A 16,519-nucleotide genomic window follows, 5' to 3' on the forward strand; every position below is an offset into this window, starting at 1 on the left:
CTTATAATGATGCACTTTTGTAGCACCTAATGCCACATCAAATGCCCTTCATTTACATTTATGCCTTCCTTCCCATTTCACCATCTCCCCTTCCGGAAAGCTGGGCTGCAGGAAGTGATGGAGCTTTGTGAAAAGATTACACAACCATTTCCCCAGCAATCATAGAGTGTCCTCATCCTGGACCCCACCTACAGTCTGCTTTGGCCTACCTGCAACCCCTTCAACCCCACAGCCTGTTCTGACCTGGAGGGTACCTGGCATTGTCCAACAATGCCTTCTTTCCTATTGGTGGGAGAACCTTGGGCTTTGTCAGGGGCTTGGACAGGGACGCACAGCTCTCACAGAAGACAAAGCAGCTGGAACAAGCAGTCTTCCACTGGCTTGGGTTTTTATTAGAGCTAGGAAGCAGTGCCCATCAGCTCAGCTTGAAGGAGATGATCTTGAGGCCTCCCATGATGCTTATGTAGTTGATATTGCGGTAGCCGTGCCGGTTGGGGAAGCACACTTCGTGACCATCCGGCAGTTTCACACGGAATTTGTCTGACAGCATTTCAATGAAGAACTGGGAGAAAAAAGAGAAAGAAGGGCAGGAATTGGGGGCAAGGAGGGTATTCAGAGCTCAGCATTTAGGCAAAAGGCCTGACTGTTACATAAGAGGCTCAGACCTGTCCTCTACAACCTTAAGCAAGGTGCTGCGGGTTGAGGTGAGGGTGATTCAGGAAGTGAGCAGTTGATATCAAGGGTCTAAGCAAGAATACAGACTATGACTGGGAACAGGATCCTATGACTGGGAACAGGATCTCTCCTGAGGCTGTTTCAGCTACTCAGACTGTAAACTCAGAGCAGCTAAACCCAGGTATGTCTTTACATGTATTCACAGAGCATATGGAATGTGTACGCCATCGTTCTCCTTTGAACAGGGCAGAATAAACCTGACCCCCCCAATGCTCAGCAGCTCACCAGGACTCAGAGAAAGGAGCTTTGCTGATAAACATGCACAAGCAGACAGGACAAGAATGCATCACTGGTAATTGAAAACTAAAGGCAATGTTCCCCAAAGCTGTCACCTCACTACCCCTTCTCCAAGAGCTAGTTCTGTCTGAGGAAACAAGCTTTCTCTCCACAGCTATAGCAACTGGACTACTCCTAAATGCAGATCTGTTAGTGATTTGGGACATCAGATAAGGTGAGGCAGCAACTAGGACAGCATCCCTGGCAGGAAGAGAGAAAGGACAGATTGGCAGCATGGATCCAGGAGTAATTAGGACAGAAGAGTTCAGGGAGAGGCTTTTGGACATTGCTCCAAACTCGGGGTTGCCTTAAAGCCTGTGTTTACATAGGAAGGAGGGAGAGAAAGAAGGTTAACAGCAGCAAAACCCTGCTTCTTGGAGACTGCCTTTACTTTCATACATGCCCCAGGTACACTCACCTGCTGGGCAGATGGAGGGGCCAGGAAGTACTTACAAAGCATGAGACAGACACAACTCACTTAAAATTCCCAGAAACATCATTGCAGTTTTGAAAGAGGAGTGGAAATGGCAATCAGGACCAAAAACCCAGAAGAGAGGCCATGGTGAGGGAGCAGGAGGTATTGGGTGGGACTGGGAAAACCATGGTATGGGAATCTGCTAACCAGGGCCTTCCCCTCACACCCCATACCCCCCACACCACACACACCCCATAAGGCCATGCTGGCACCCTCACCTTGACAGTGCAGCCCCTGAAGAAAGGGAGGTGGCGGTCACGATGCTCCGTCTGCCAGGAATCGGAGCACTTGGAGTTACAGACGATGACAGACTCATTGAAGCGGGGATTGAAGTGAAATGCCAGATCTCTTGAGCTGCAGCCAAGATTGATGCTGAAGCTATAAATGAGCATGAGGAAAGTCATATGCATGGACAGGAGAGGGTCTTGGAAGACTTGAGATCCAACACACATCTCTGAACCCAGTTCCTCCATCAGTGTTACCGGTGGCATAACAATGTTCTATTTTGTATCTGGCAACCTTGGAAAACCACCTTCCTCCATAGCCCACCTTCAACCCTGGCACGCCAAGGTGGTTTCTTTGTACTTACCCAACAGTATCAGCAGATATTTTGCCCTTCACCTTCAGGGTGTTCCCAGGCTTCATATTCAGGTTTAAGATTTCAATATTTCCCTAAGGCAGAGAAAAATAGTCTGTGGGGCTCCTTCAGCCATTCCTCCTGACTTGCCACTGCAATTCAGAGGGTGCTGCTTGGGGGCATCCCAGCCAGGAGAACATATATTGCTCTCAGCCGGTGCTCCTCTCATGACAAAACCCTCCATGCTGCAAGCTTGTGTGAACTTCTCATTCAGTGAGAGAAGAGTGGGCTGACTGAAACCCGCAAGAGAGAAGAGACATCAGAGAGAGAGGAAGAGAAAACTGGCTTGTCCTCAGCAGAAGGAAGAGAAAGCAGGACAGCAGAGACAGAAAGAGGGTTAAAGCAGAGGGATGCTGTCCAGGGTTTGGTGGAAAGTCGATGCTCTCCAAGAAATGCAAGTGGTGAGAGTGGCTATGACTTGCCAGTCTCATCCAGCCTAGGTGAGCTGAGGACCCTGGGTGACAGAGGACAGGAGCAGCAGCCCTTACAGTCATTTTCCTCAGAGGGCAGAGCAACCAGGCGGGGTGACACCAGCAGTTTAGCTCAGAAATGCTTTGCACATAGGACCTTACAGCTCTAAACTTCCCTGTGGCTTACACATTAACATGACTCCTGCCTCTGCAAAGCTCCAACGGCTGCTATTAAGCCAGAAGACTTTGATCCTAGGAAAAAACTTCCATATGTGCACTTCTTACTAGGGATTCCAGGAAATAAAAGCAAGTCCCAGCCTCCTTGGTGGGCTCCCAGTGGAGGAACTACGAAACACAGCCCTTAGGCGTGCTGCTGTAGACATGAGATAGGACAAACATCTTCCCAGCTGGCCAAGGAAGTGTGACCAGCTTGTTCACTTCTTTCCTGTGTGTAACAGCTCACCCAAAAGAACCTCCCAGCTCCTTCCTTGTGTGGCAAGGGGCAGCTCCAAAATCCATACCAGCAGGCAAAAATGGTCTCCACCATCCTTCCCCACAGTGTTGCAAGGAAGGGTTCAAAGGGGCTTGGAGGAGAGGACAACCAACACATTCCCTCTAGATGGTATGAGTTATGGAGTGAACTTTGCAGGAGTGACACAGTGGCATCCAAGCTCCTTCCCTTCTTGTGGCTCCAGATTCAGCTGTGTGGACTGCAGTACCCATATGTGGCAGCTCTCTGCAGCCTCCAGTCCAAGTCCCATCTAGACCCAAACCTTTTAGCCTGAGGAGCCACACACCAGGCCACTTCAGGTTCAATAGTCCCATCCTGCCTAACCTTTAGATTAGGAATGTTGTCCTCACAGGAGAGTATCACCCCTGCTGTCTTCTTCCCAGGTAAGAGCTATGATGTAAGTCAGTAAACAGTGCTCCTGATTTGTAAGACTCCAAAAGTCAAGTGGAAAAGGGAGACAGAGGAGGACTGAAGGCTCAGGAAACCATTCATCCCTCAGTCCCCCTCCCAAGCCCTACAGAGAGCACCTGAGTGCTCCTGCTGCTGCACAGACACCTGGTAGGCAGCTTCTACCCTTCCCTGAAACATCCTGAAGAAAGGAGAAGTCCTGATAAGCACTCCTTCCCTGGAGGTGTTTCCCACAAGCAAGGGGTCATAAAGTCCAGCAGGCTTGGGAAATTTGTTTGCTGTGGAGGATGCTGAAACTGTTGTGAAACCTTCATGGGCTGAGCATGGAACCAGCAGGAACCAGTGCGGGGGATGGTGTTTTCTGGCATTGGGTCTCTTTCCCACCACACTGCTGTGTCCACAGCACACCTGTACACACCTTCACGTCACACTGCTGCCCTGCAGCCACCCCAGGGATAGATAACACAGAGCCCAGGGTCCCCTTCTCAAATATTGGAGCAAAATTGAATGGCTGGCTAAATTGCACAGTAACTCGCTTTTTATCTGGGGAGTAAGGATTTGCTGTCTGAACTGTATCCTGGGTATTCCAGGCTTAGTAAATATACCCATGAGGAGGGGGTCTTCTATAGACTTAGGCAAAAGCAAACAAGCAGTAATTGCTTATTTTCATTAAGTATACACATATTAAACCAAGGCATATCTTTCCAACACAGTTTATAAATGCCATACTTGTTAACCTTCATTACTTGGTTAAATTTGGAAACAAAACTTAGAGATACATACACAAATTTAAACCCCCAAAACATAGTATGCAGAAAAGCTAAAAACCCCCGTGGATACCTCAAGTTGGAATAGGAGAACCCTCAGCTCTAGGTGCAGTTTCTAATATGTAGTATCCCTATAACCTGGAAAAACCATAAAACAGAATTGCTCAGTTTCTGTCTAATCAGTGCACAGTGGGTTAAAGGCAGGGCATTATTCATCTGACAATAATTTGATGTATTTTTCCAGAACTATCTTTCACTTCCCAAGGGTTACACAGAAAACTTTAGTTCCGTCACCACCCTATCAATTCCTGCAACAGCAGGTATTGTTAATTGAATCAAGTCTTGGTTTAGATTTTGGCTTTGCTGTACTGGTATAAATTTGACAGACTCACCAGGGGGTTCAGATGGCTTCCCAGAGGTTGCTCCAACCCATCCCATATGGCACCCATAATTCCCTATTTCCTGGGCGAATTCACACCAGGTAGGTATGTGAACTTGGTCTACAGGTGGTTGTGCCACTGCTGCAGTAATATTCATGGTGCCATCCATTTGTATGTGATCTTGGGCATTTGATACAAATATTTTCAGCCTATCTGGAAGGCCAGGAAGGGAAGGAGTTAATAGGGCTGGATTGACAGGAGCTACCATCAGGACTCGCCTTCGCTGATATCTTTCATACCTTGCTTAAATACACGCTGCCTTTTGCACAGAGGCTGCCAGATCTGAGAATCCTGTCGTTTTAAACAGCAGCAGGCTTTCCTGTGTCCTGTGGGTCTATGCCCCCAGCCCAGCAGGCAGCTCAGGTACTCAGTGAGTAGTTACAGTTACCTGGGGTAGTAGTTAAAAATACTTATGTCACCAGAATCTTTCTGCCTCTTCCTCACTCAGCAAGATCTGATCTCTGCCCAAAAGGGAAACTTGTGTTCCATTTTGTATTCCCCTGAACATCTAGAATGTTCTTCCAGCAATCGATCTTCCTCTGCAGGGAGCAGTAGTGCGGGTTTCTCCACCCCCCCATCCACAGTTTCAGTTTCAATTAAAGGCTGAACTTTTACTGCTTTTGGGGTGGGGTGAGAGTCTGCCTCTAAATCATCATCACTGTACCAAATGTTCCCATCGCATGTTTCAGGACCCTCACAATATACCACCCTATAGATGTGCTGGACTGAATTAGAGGATGATTCATGTGGGATTTTATCAAGTAATTTACCTAGATTTTCCTGCATTTGTTTTTCTCATATTTCAGCTGCAGACAGTAGTTTTTCTAATGGCTCATTTTTATTTAAAAGAGTAGCTACTAGTTTTTACAATTTCTCCTGTGTCCCTTTCTCAAAAGACAATGCTGTTCTAAGATGTCCTCATTTTTCTGACTTCAAACTCATAAATTTTACATCTGCAACCCTTTTCAGGTGGCAGGAAGCTTTTGATTTTTGCACGCAAGATAAACAACCTCCCAAAACTGCAGAAATAACTTACCTTCTTACCTTTCATGGGCAACTTACCTTTTCCTCATCCCATTTTTCATTCAACCTGCAAACTAGTAATGTGGTCAGCTATTGCCTGTACATTATCACAATCAGTTTATGCCCATTCCAACCCTGGAGGAGAGAGGCAACTGCCAAACTTCTCCAGCAGAGAGTAAAACTTCAGCTTTACACTGGTCACCCTTGATAACCACTTTTCCTTCGGTCTCCTTCAGAGGGAGACAACCTGGGCACGCCAGGAAGGAGAGAGCTGTCACCCACAGAGGGACAGTAAAAGTAACAGTAAAGGCTTGGTCAATCTCCCTGAGAGATTCAACCTCCCTCAAAGGGTCAATCTCCCACCAGGCGGGAAGAACAGTAAAAGTTCGGAACTGTTGAACGGCACTTTGGGTCAGAAAATGGTGATGCCCATTAAAATGTTATGATTCACTGTTGAATTCCCCTGCCCAAATTAAAGTGGAAAGGAGCCTAAATGCCAGTTCAACGATGCCGACTTTATTTTGCAAAATTAATCTCAACTGGAAAAGAGAAAGGGAGAGAGAAAGAGAGAAGGGGAGAAGCAGCAAGATAGAGCAAGTAGAAGGTAGTCACCTCCATGGATCTAGCAGCCTCCCGTTGGTCCTTCTGTGCCTTGGGCTTCTGGATGGTGGGGTCTCATCCAGTTCACTTTATTTCCTGAATAATTCTTATGCAGTCCCTTATTTGGGTAAAGAGCAGAGGTAGAAGTGACTTTCAGTTCCACATTAGCATGTGAGGCAAGAGTAGGCACGGTTCTGCCATCGCGCATACTCAGATCTTCATTCAATATTCACTGCGGGTCTGTTCTGGGGGTTGTGTGAGACAAGTACCTCAAAAAACACGTGTCCTGTTTGTGACCCCACTTCTAGCACTTGCACAGTAGTTCACTTCTTATCCGACACACCACAGTTGAACTTTGACCTGAAAAGTTTTGGTTCAGTTGAACTGAACCGAAACTGAAAGCCTGCTTCCTTCATGGGTTGTGCATAGGCACTCGTGACTTTTTTTCTGCAACAAGTTCACCACCAAGCCCTTGTTTAAGGCATATACTGCAAATTACTAACGCTTTCCTTACAGCTGCCTGAGAGGGAGGGCAGCGTGTGCCTCTCACTGTGTCCAGTTCTGGGCTCCTCAGCAGTACAAGGCAGCCATGGAGCTCCTGGAGTGGGTCCAGCAGAGGGCTGGAGATGATGAAGGGACTGGGGAATCTCTCTTATGAGGAAAGGCTGAAGGAGCTGGGCCTGTTCAGCCTTGAGAAGAGACAACTGAGAGGGGACCCCACCAATGTCTGTCAGCATCTGAAGGGAGGGTGTCAGAATGATAGAGCCAGACTCTTCTCAGTGGTGCCATGCAATAGGACAAGAGGCAACAGGCAGAAACTGATACACAGGAAGTCCCACCTGAACATGAGGAAGTGCAAGTGACTGCACACTGGAACAGACTGCCCAGAGAGGTTGTGGAGTCTCCCTCACTGGAGATATTCCAGAACCATCAGTATGCAATCCTGTGCAATGTGCTCTGGGATGATCCTGCTTGAGCAGGGAGGTTGGGCAAGGAGGAGATGACCCCCTGTGGGCCCTTCCAGCCTGACCCATTCTGTGATTCTGTCTGAGGGATGAGTAAAACTCCCCGTGCAGAGTGCAGAGCCACAAGTACCAGGGATGCGAGAATATACAGAGAGGGAGGCGAGCAGGAAAGAGGCACGAGCTGCTCAGAGAGGGGCCATGAGATTTTATCAAGATAACATTTACCCCCCTCCTACAATGCTCAGCAGGGGCGTTCACCCCCCTTTTATTTGCCACTGGGAACAATAGTGGGAAGCCAGGCAGCAACTCTGCCAGCACTGGCGACTTCCTTCGTCTGCAGAGCTGAGCCTCCATATGGCCAGACACCAGCCCTGTGCTCCAGCCATGGTCTCCCTCATGCAGGGGTAGGTGCTCCCCACATCAGAAGGGAATGAGACTTCAGAGACCCCAGAAGAGTCAAAATTCTCCACTGCAGTTGGAGGATTTTGGAGGTGGCGATTGGGATGATGAAAGGAGGGTGGGTGACAGGGGCAGGTTGACACTTCCCTGCTGACACTGCAAAGCAGAAAGCCTGGGGAAACAATGATAGCATGGGAATGTAAATCCCAAAGAAAGAGGAAATCCGGCTAAAGAGCATCTGCAAAAGAGGTGGAGGATCTGTGCAGTAAGGAAAACATAAACAATAGCTGTGGAAGCTGGCAGCCACTGGTGCAAAGGATCCAGGAACCCTTCACTCCCCAGAGAGATGATCCTATAATAGGATACCTGATTGGGAGTACCCCTCCAGGGCCCCCTAGATTTTTACCCAGGCCAGAAGGCAGTTGGCTTGTACTGATATGGGACACCCATGTTCACATCACTGTGACCAGAGGAACATTTGCTGCATTCCCAGAGGGACAGCAAAGACCCAACAGGTAGTCATTGGGTGTGAGGGGGGGGCCACATGTGACCCAAGGGCAAGGTGAGCTTCCAACAGGGAGCAGGCAGGCCTGCAATTTTCTATGGAGAAAACAAAATAATCCCAAACATATTTTAAGAAGGGAAGAGGCTAATGCAAGCACGTTGGCTTTCAGCCAGAAGGATGGCAGGGCAGGTCCCCTGCAGAGAGCTTTCACCCCATAAAATGGAGCAGCTCTATTGCAGAGGTCCCACATGGTAGATTTTGGGGTCAACAACCTTTCCTAGCCTTCCTGCTAGTTCTGAGGTGATCTCAGGCCACCAGGAGTACCAATGGGATCTCAGGACCCTTGGGGTGCCTCCAGACAGCAGCACCTGATGTACCATGGCCTGGAGCTGCCACCTCAACCACAGGGCACCCACACAGCTGTTGAGAACAGACTGAATGCCATCCTCCCCAGCAGGCTGCCAAGATCCTCAGCAGGATCCTTGCTGGCAGCAGTATTTATTTTGTTTTCTTATTTGGGCAGGAGATAAGCCAGCTAAGGTGTGAAGCCCTGAGGAAAACCACAGACTTCCCCACTTCCCAGCCAAAGTAGACTCAGCAGTTAGAGGATTCTCAGGGCCTTTTGTGGCAGAGACAGCCCCCAGAATCCATACCAGCATGCCAAAATCGTCCCCACCATCTCTCTCAACAGTGCTCTGAGGAAGGGCTGCAAGGGGCTCAGAGGAGAGGACAGCCAACACATTCTCTGTAGACAAGGTGAGCTATGAACAGTCCCCTGCAGGACTGACACAGGTCACCACCAGAGATAATGCTCAGTCCAGAGGGGATCAGGAAGACAGAGGAAGGCAAGGCAGCCATGCTGGGTGCATGGATGCATGTGCCACTGCCTCCACATCAACCCAAGCTCTGCAAGAAGAGGGGAGAGATCCCTTTAGCACCCTCATGAAAGGCTTGGTGCTAACTAGGCACCAAAAAGTGGCGCTGGAGAATGGCACTGCAGCGTGGATAAGGTACCTGTCCCGTATCACACTCCAGGCACCGAGGGAGCCTGTGCCTTGGACCAGGCATCAATGTCTGCTCAAGGCAAAGGGAGCTGGAGAGATCAACCATGCATTCTTTCTCGGAGTAGCAGCTGCTTACTCTGCTATTATTTCCTACTGCTTCATATAATTTGTACTCCACAGCAAGCTATTGTCCCTTTCCACTGGCTATTTATTTCCTTGAATAGCCTCTGGGGAAAGATTTCAGTGCAGGAGTAAAGAAAAAAGAAAAACTCCACACAATAAATCTCAAGCAGTGACCTGATTTAAACTGTGTTCTCTGACCTCATCTGGGCCCTGGTTGCGGTTCCTCACGGCAGTTGTGATTAAGGCCTGTTTCTGCTTTGATTTCCTCTCTTCATTAAGCCCAGGGGGAAATGACCCCTGCCTTAGAGTGCTGTGGGGTTGATTTTCAGAGGCCAGGGCTCAGGATACAACTGAGCAGAAGCTTCCACCACCTCCTAATGGAGATGCTCAGTCCTCCACCTGGCAGTACAGAAATTCCTGAATAGGACTGGCTTCCCCTTTAGTCAAGAGGTGTTGGTTGGTCTCCTAGCAAAGAGTGCTGCAACCTACACCCAAGTGATCCTTGAGCTCTGAAAGTCAGCCAGCTTCCTAACAGAGGAGGACCGAAAGAACAAAGTGTACCTACCTCAGCCAAACACTGAGGTAAGCAAGAAACTGGGTAAGCAGGTCTGTGGATCTGAAGGGTGTTTACAGGAGAGAATTGTCCAGGAGATGCAGGAGAAGCCAAAGCAAGGATGAGCACAAGAAAAAAGTGCCTGGGAGCACCAAGCTCCTGCCTAAGATGTTACCCAGAGTGGGATAGCTCCTCTAGAGAAAGCACTGGTCTCCACATTCAGATCAAGTAAAATGGGAGGGAACAAAGCACTAGAGGTTAATCTCCTGCCACCCCTCCTGCCCCAGCTCCCTCACAGTGCATCATCCAGAGCACCTGTGGAAACTACAGAAGTAGCACCATGATCTAAACCGGAGGGCAAGACATTAGAGGCCATCAGCATCCAGTAGGCTCTCCATGAACATCACCCCTCCTCAGCTGTAGGGTGCAATCTCTCTTCCTTAGGATGTGGGGGAAAAGAAGGAAGGACAAAGATAGCTGAAGAACTAAAACGTGGGGGAAACCCCACATCTTTCTTCAGGGCTAGGGGCAGCAGTGACAAAGGGAATCTGCGTCAAGCAGTGGAGCAGATCAAGAGCACAGGGAACAAGTACAGCCTCAAACTCCATCTCTCTCCCTCCTCTGTCAGAAGGGCGGTGGTGCCACAGTGGCTGGCATCTCCCATCTCCATGGGGGACCTCAAATGTGCTCTGATGGATGGTTTCCAAGTTATGTCCTTGTACCTTTGCACGGAATGTCTGTCTCAGGCAGCTCTGAAGTCTGTAGAAACATTTCCGTGTGGTCTGAGCCGTGCACAGGGAAGGGGAGAAAGGTGGTTCATTTGCAAGGAAGTTGGTTGAGAAGGGGTCGTTTTTATCAACCCAAGCAGCCAGATGACTCATGTCTTCTGGACATGAGAATGTCCAGATTCTGGCAGGAGAATGAACACAAAGGCAGAGGGTGGAGAAGGGAGGTCAGAGGACTGATGACATGCCACCCAGTTCCATTTCCAGACTCAGTCTCTCCAATTCTTTCACCCATAGGTGCATGCCAGGAATGCTGGTTGTGGGAGAGGCTATCACAAACATGCCTGGAGATAGTAATTCACTTGTGTTGAAAGCTTCCCTACTGGAAAAGAGAAGATGTATAGAAAGCTCACAGCTTCTCTCTCTCTCTCTCTCTCTCTCTCTCTCTGGGACTTTTGGGATCATGCAGCTTTACCCACATCTTCTGGATGAGATATTATTAGCTTAATGGGACAAAGATCTTCCAAAGAGCACTCACAAAGAATCAGCTTCATGAGGTCTTATGGTCCACTTGCATCTTCCACCAAAAGATTATAATCTATAACAGTTTTATCTTACCATTGAGCAAAGAAGATGGCAGCTCCCTCACAAGAGGAAATTGAGCCACAGACACCCAAGTTCACATCCAAAATCAACTCCTCCTGTTTGGATTCTCATCTTCAAGTTTTCACGGCCACAAAATCAAATCAAATAAAATCAAACCATTTTGCAGACCTGTGCAAAAAGCTAAAAGGAAGCTGTGCTCCCCTAGCTGATACTGCTGGAGTATCAAAGACGCTGGTCTCTCATCACACCATCTACTATCAGCAGGAGGTACTGAGGCATTCAGTGCCTCTGGAAAAAATCAGCCCTTGGGTGGGTCCAATTAAGTCTGAAAACCAGAGGCATTCAAAGAACAGAAGTCTTCCTGCAGTGGAAGCCATGGGACTTCCAAGATGCCCCAAGCCCAACTTCACTGACTTCAAGGGGACCATTTCCCACAACAGAGACAGCATGAGACCAGCTGGCTGGAACTAGAATAAGCAAAAAAGAAATGCAGCATTGCACCATTATACAAAAGGTCCTTGGGGACCTCCCTCCACAGAGCAGCCATCCTGGATTCAACCCCACAGCACAGCAAGCCCAAGAAGTGAGAGTGACTGCCAAGTCTCCATCCCGCACAGGGACAACGAGGCTGCAGGACTCGCTTTCAGAGTGTTTCTCACGGCTTCCTGCGCTGAGCCCAGGCAGGTTGGACAACTCTTGAGGACTTGCAGGAATCTTTCAGACAAGCAGAATCCATCTGAGTCACACGCACGAGGCACAATGCCAATGGTGGCTCATCCACTGGAAAAAAAAAATAGAGAAAGAAATGCTAAGGGAGAAATAGCAAGTTTTGAAAAGCCACAAGAATTAACAGCTCATAGGTTGGAAAGAAGGGGAGCAAAAAAAAAAGTCTGTTCTCCCATGCTCACGTCACTAAAGCCAAGTATCCTTCATCTCCACTGGGAAGCAGCAAGCCACCTTACCACACATCAGCTTTGAGAGCATCTGAAGGGACAACCCACCCTGGATCTAAGGCCATGACTGAGGTCTGCAAAGGAAGGGGTTGTCAAGTCAAAACTATCTATTGCTGCAAAATCAACTTGAACAAACTCCCTTTGATGGCACTGCAAAATGAAACAGTAAAAACCAAACCAGATGAACATGGGAAAGAAAAGCTGCCAAAAAAAAGGGAGTCCAAATCCCCAAATGACTGACTCAGTGCAGGAAATGGGCATCTAAAGAGGGAACTGCAGGCATCTGAAGGAGATCTAAGAAAAGATCAGGCCCACACAAATGACTCTCCGAATTCCTCTTCTCCCACTTTCCAGAAGGGCACCAGAAATACCTATGGACCTTCAGAGTGAGACACAGGGAAGGAGCTGGGCCACAGCACTACCCTGAGATATTTCATCTCCACAGGATACTCCAGGGAGCAGGGCAGTGACTGCTTTGCATTGACAGGACACCTAGTCTCCCTTTCCAGCACTACGCTGGGCACTAAGGGACACCCTGTCCCATATAGGCATCCTGTCCCTTCTCTGGACTGCACCATGAAACTCTTGTTTCTGACCCCTGTAGCCAGTAGTACATAAGCCCTCACTTGAGCACAGTGGATGTTTATTTTGCATTCCCAGCAGTCATGCCAAGCTCTTTGTTCTCTCTGGCTCTCTTTCCCTTCCTTCCAGTTTGTGCCTTTTCCTGCTGTCCTTTTTTCCCTCACCACTGGCAACAAGCAGGGCCCAGAACCTGGCTGTGTCTCTCTAGCTGCCCCCAAGTTTCTTTGTGCTGCTCCCCTCCTGGAGAGCCCCCAGCAGCAAAACAAACACCAGGCTTTAATGGCAGTCAGATTCCTGGACGGAGGATGCTTGATCCAGAGAGGGGAAAAGAGTATTTGAAACTAAATGCCTTCAACTCGACTCACCCCAGACTAATCTTATCATATCCCAAGCTGAATAGCCTCAAACACGTTGCCAACAAACAGACTCAAACAGACTTCCCAAGCTGGGAGATCTGATAAGCACAATGTGAGGACAGGTGGCTGCACTGCCAGGCAAGTTCCCATCTGCAGGCAGATATCTTATCTCTTCTGTCAAGATGGGACACACATCCACACAGCAGGGAAAAGCTAGTGGAGACCTGCTTTCTGGTCCTGAACGTGCACGTAGCACTGCTTACAACACCATCCCTAAGGAACATCTCTATTATTCACTCGGCCTCATTAGGAAAGGGGTGGGAATCTTTCCTGAACATCTCTGTCAGAGACACAGCTTCCCTGAGATCTGGCTCAGGATGAGCTGAAGAGTGCCTCGAACTAGCTCTGGACACCGGCAGGAGAAGCACAGCAGTCAGAGGGAAGAAGTCTCACAGCCCACTCTTGAACCATGCCATGACACCACAGCTTTTAACCCTATCAAATCCCAGCACCCTCCTGAAATTCATCCAGAGCACTGCTGCTGGGAACCAGGCTACTCCAGATGCAAAGCTGCCCTGTTTGAGTAGGAGCAGCCCCTGTGGAAAGAGGAGCAGCCTCTGCTAGGAGCATCTCCCCCCTCTCCAAGACGAGGGGGCTTGGGCCGCACATCAGGGACAGCAAAAGTGCAACATGGCTGCAGTGAGATCCAGAATGGGACACTGCCTTTGAAAAGCCTGCTGAGCTGAGGGGAACAGTGAGTTGCTTGAACAAAGCCCCTCCAAGTGGAGACAAGGCAGAGGCTGGTCAGATGCACCTGCTCCTTCTTCTGGCTGGGGGATGCATCCGTCAGCAGCACATTAAATGGGGGATGCTCTGCCCCCATTCTGCCCCCTGACTGAGCTCCCAAGCCTGTGTGGCTTGGGGTGGCAGGGAAAATAGGACACAGGTGTGTGTGTATGGGAAGTTCTTGCAGAAGCATGTGCTCCATGGGCTCCTTGTCCTGCCAGCCTCAGGCAGGAGAGCCAGAGGGGCAAATTCCACGTGTTTGTACGCCCAGGCCTGTCTGATCCCTGCATCCAGGAGCAGGTCCCCACACTGACCTCATTTGCTTGGGCAACATTTTCTCCTAATATCTCACCCACCCCACATGACAGAAGGTCAAATGCAGCCAACGATGCATAGCATGGAGTATTGGACACTGAGTCACAACCCACAGTTCAGCCATACCCAGCAGCCAGAGCATTTCCCAGTTTCAGTCTGGCACACACACCTACATCCCACACACTCACCCACGACCTGTTGCATGACATTCCCCAATCTTCAATAAGGAAAATGCTGGAAAATTAGAGGATAAATATACAGGCTGCAAGTGACGGGACTTCAAAAACCTGCCTTCTGAAGGACCTGGGCTTACAGGGTGTAGCTGTTTCACCCTTGGTCCCAAAAGCCAAGGAGCAGAACACAGCTTCCATCCATGGGTTTAAAAGCATGGCAACAAGGCTCTGTTAGGAACAGTCCCCAGCCCACCCTGTCCCCCAGCCATGCCTGGGCACTGTGGCACTGCTCAAAACCAAGGCAGGGGGATTGCTAACAACTGCACTGCATAAGCCATCATCCTGAGGCAATGCTCAGGCCCAGCACTGCTCCTGTTGCACTTACTAAAACAGATGAAGCCAGAGGGACTAGAAAGGAGCCTACGAAAAGCCAGGTCCACCCTTGGGTAATCTGCGTATGCAGACTCAGTGTCTCCCTCTCCCTCCTCTTGGGTCACAGCTTTCTTTTCATCCCTAGCTCCATGTCCACCATGCCCCAGCACCGGGATCGCTCTGCCCTGCTGCTCCTCACCATCACCAGCAGCAGGACAGAAGCTGGCTGCAGTGCCAGGTGGCAGAGACCGAGCAGCCAGGCTGGAGGGAGGGCGCCGCCGGACTGCCTCCTCCCGCTGTTTCACAGCCCGGACTTTAGCCAGCACTGGAGTTTCCTAGGGAACCTGAGGCAGCTGCAGCCAAAACGAGATTGCTGGCAATGGGGGATTTTCAAGCCTGGGCCAAAACCCATCTATTCAAGCTCATCATGCCACACTTGAGCCAGCTGCACAGCCGGGTACACATGCAGTCGGCACTGGGGCACTCTGCAGCGGGAATGCCTCCTCCCTGAGCCACGCTGGAAAAGAGGCATTGCACACGAGTGCATCTCTGAGCTCCCGGGCGGCTGCTACATTAAACATCCCCAGCAAACGCTTCACTAAGCCACGCTTCATTGTCGCCGCAATGCGGGGATGTGTTCATCACCCAGGCTTGGGGATTTGCTGCAGCTGGGCTCCTCAATTTGCTTCAGGATGCCTAGCTTCACGTTGCCAATTTCTGCTCAGATCACGCTTGGGTGCCCGTGAAAAATGTCTTTGCAATAGGGTTTTTCTCCATCTCTCTCCTGCTGTTCTTTAGAGCCAAACTGTATCTCAGCAAAAATCCAGGCTCTTGAACTACTTTTCTCCCCCCAGTACTTGTGCTCTCTAATCATGCCCCTTCCATCTGCCAGCTGCAACTCTGCAAGCAAGGGGTAAAGCAAGAATGGGTGAATCTGTTCACGTTTTCCAGTGCCTCTGCAGACTCCCGAGCACCGAGTGCACAGCACTGGTCATGGATCTGTTCCAGTCTGGAGCTGATCTCATCAGCAGTGCTGTGAATGACTCCATCGAGGCTCCCCCTTGCGGGCTCAAGGCCCTCCGTGCTCACTTCAGCCCCATAAATTCAAGCAGCTCACGCTAACCTGGCAGGTCATCCTCTCCTTGTTCAGCTTCCAGCTACAAAACCTACCAGCCCCCAAGCCACAGCTACAACGAGGGCTTCCGTCCCATCAGTTTTATTTCATCTTTGCCTGCTGCAGATACAGTTCCTCAGCAGCAAGAGCATTTCCATACTCTCAGAACACGCCCCAAATACCCCATACTTGTTGGAAAGAAGCTATCAGCATCAGCAAAATCCACTTGAGCCTTCCCCAGGGTGTAAGAAGATACTTTCACACCCCACACTGTACAGAAGGGAACTGCTGCCTGCTCAGCCAAGGAATCAAGACACCCCTTGAGCTGGGAAGCAAGGCTTGAACATAAGGAAACAGGGAGCTGCACAGCTCACCCCTAACTCTGGTATTTGCTTCTCTCACTGGTCTCGCTGAGCCAGTTGCTCTAATGACAGAACCAATGCAGAAAGGAAAATTGGTGTACAGAGGTCAAGGCAATTCCCCAAAGGAAGAAAATGAAATTACACCCCCATGCTAACAACCAGGGAAACTGAGGCAGCAAGATTAGCTGAGTATTTCCCTGAGTCTTGCTTCAAGACATGCTTAATTGCAGAGATCTAGCCAGCAGGTTTTCTGATCCCTTATGCAGCATCCTGTTTCCTCATTCTGCTCCTGTAGCTGCAGAAGGATGCCTTTGATCACGGGGGACAGGTCTTCCTACAGCTGA

General features: G+C 49.5%; 1 protein-coding gene across 1 annotated transcript; it reads right to left on the bottom strand.

Annotated features, from left to right (window-relative positions):
• Positions 1 to 374: 374 nt before the first annotated feature.
• Positions 375 to 6,722, bottom strand: LGALS2 (galectin 2). Its single transcript, XM_041481638.1, has 4 exons — positions 6,295 to 6,722; positions 2,076 to 2,158; positions 1,705 to 1,864; positions 375 to 562 (listed from the first exon to the last, which is right to left on the bottom strand). The coding sequence occupies exons 1-4, from the start codon at positions 6,298 to 6,300 to the stop codon at positions 416 to 418; spliced, it is 396 nt and encodes a 131-aa protein (XP_041337572.1). The 5' UTR covers positions 6,301 to 6,722; the 3' UTR covers positions 375 to 415.
• Positions 6,723 to 16,519: the final 9,797 nt, after the last annotated feature.

The sequence above is a fragment of the Pyrgilauda ruficollis genome, unplaced genomic scaffold (genome assembly GCF_017590135.1).
Source record: "Pyrgilauda ruficollis isolate IOZ18807 unplaced genomic scaffold, ASM1759013v1 scaffold56, whole genome shotgun sequence".
Lineage (NCBI taxonomy): Eukaryota > Metazoa > Chordata > Aves > Passeriformes > Passeridae > Pyrgilauda > Pyrgilauda ruficollis.

What these genes read in the sequence shown, in the direction of transcription:
- LGALS2 (XM_041481638.1), bottom strand. An exon ending in ATATCTGCTGATACTGTTGG is followed by an intron (nt 1,865 to 2,075) that starts GTAAGTACAAAG and finishes GCTCATTTATAG; the next exon opens with CTTCAGCATCAATCTTGGCT. An exon ending in TCAGGGGCTGCACTGTCAAG is followed by an intron (nt 563 to 1,704) that starts GTGAGGGTGCCA and finishes TTTTTCTCCCAG; the next exon opens with TTCTTCATTGAAATGCTGTC.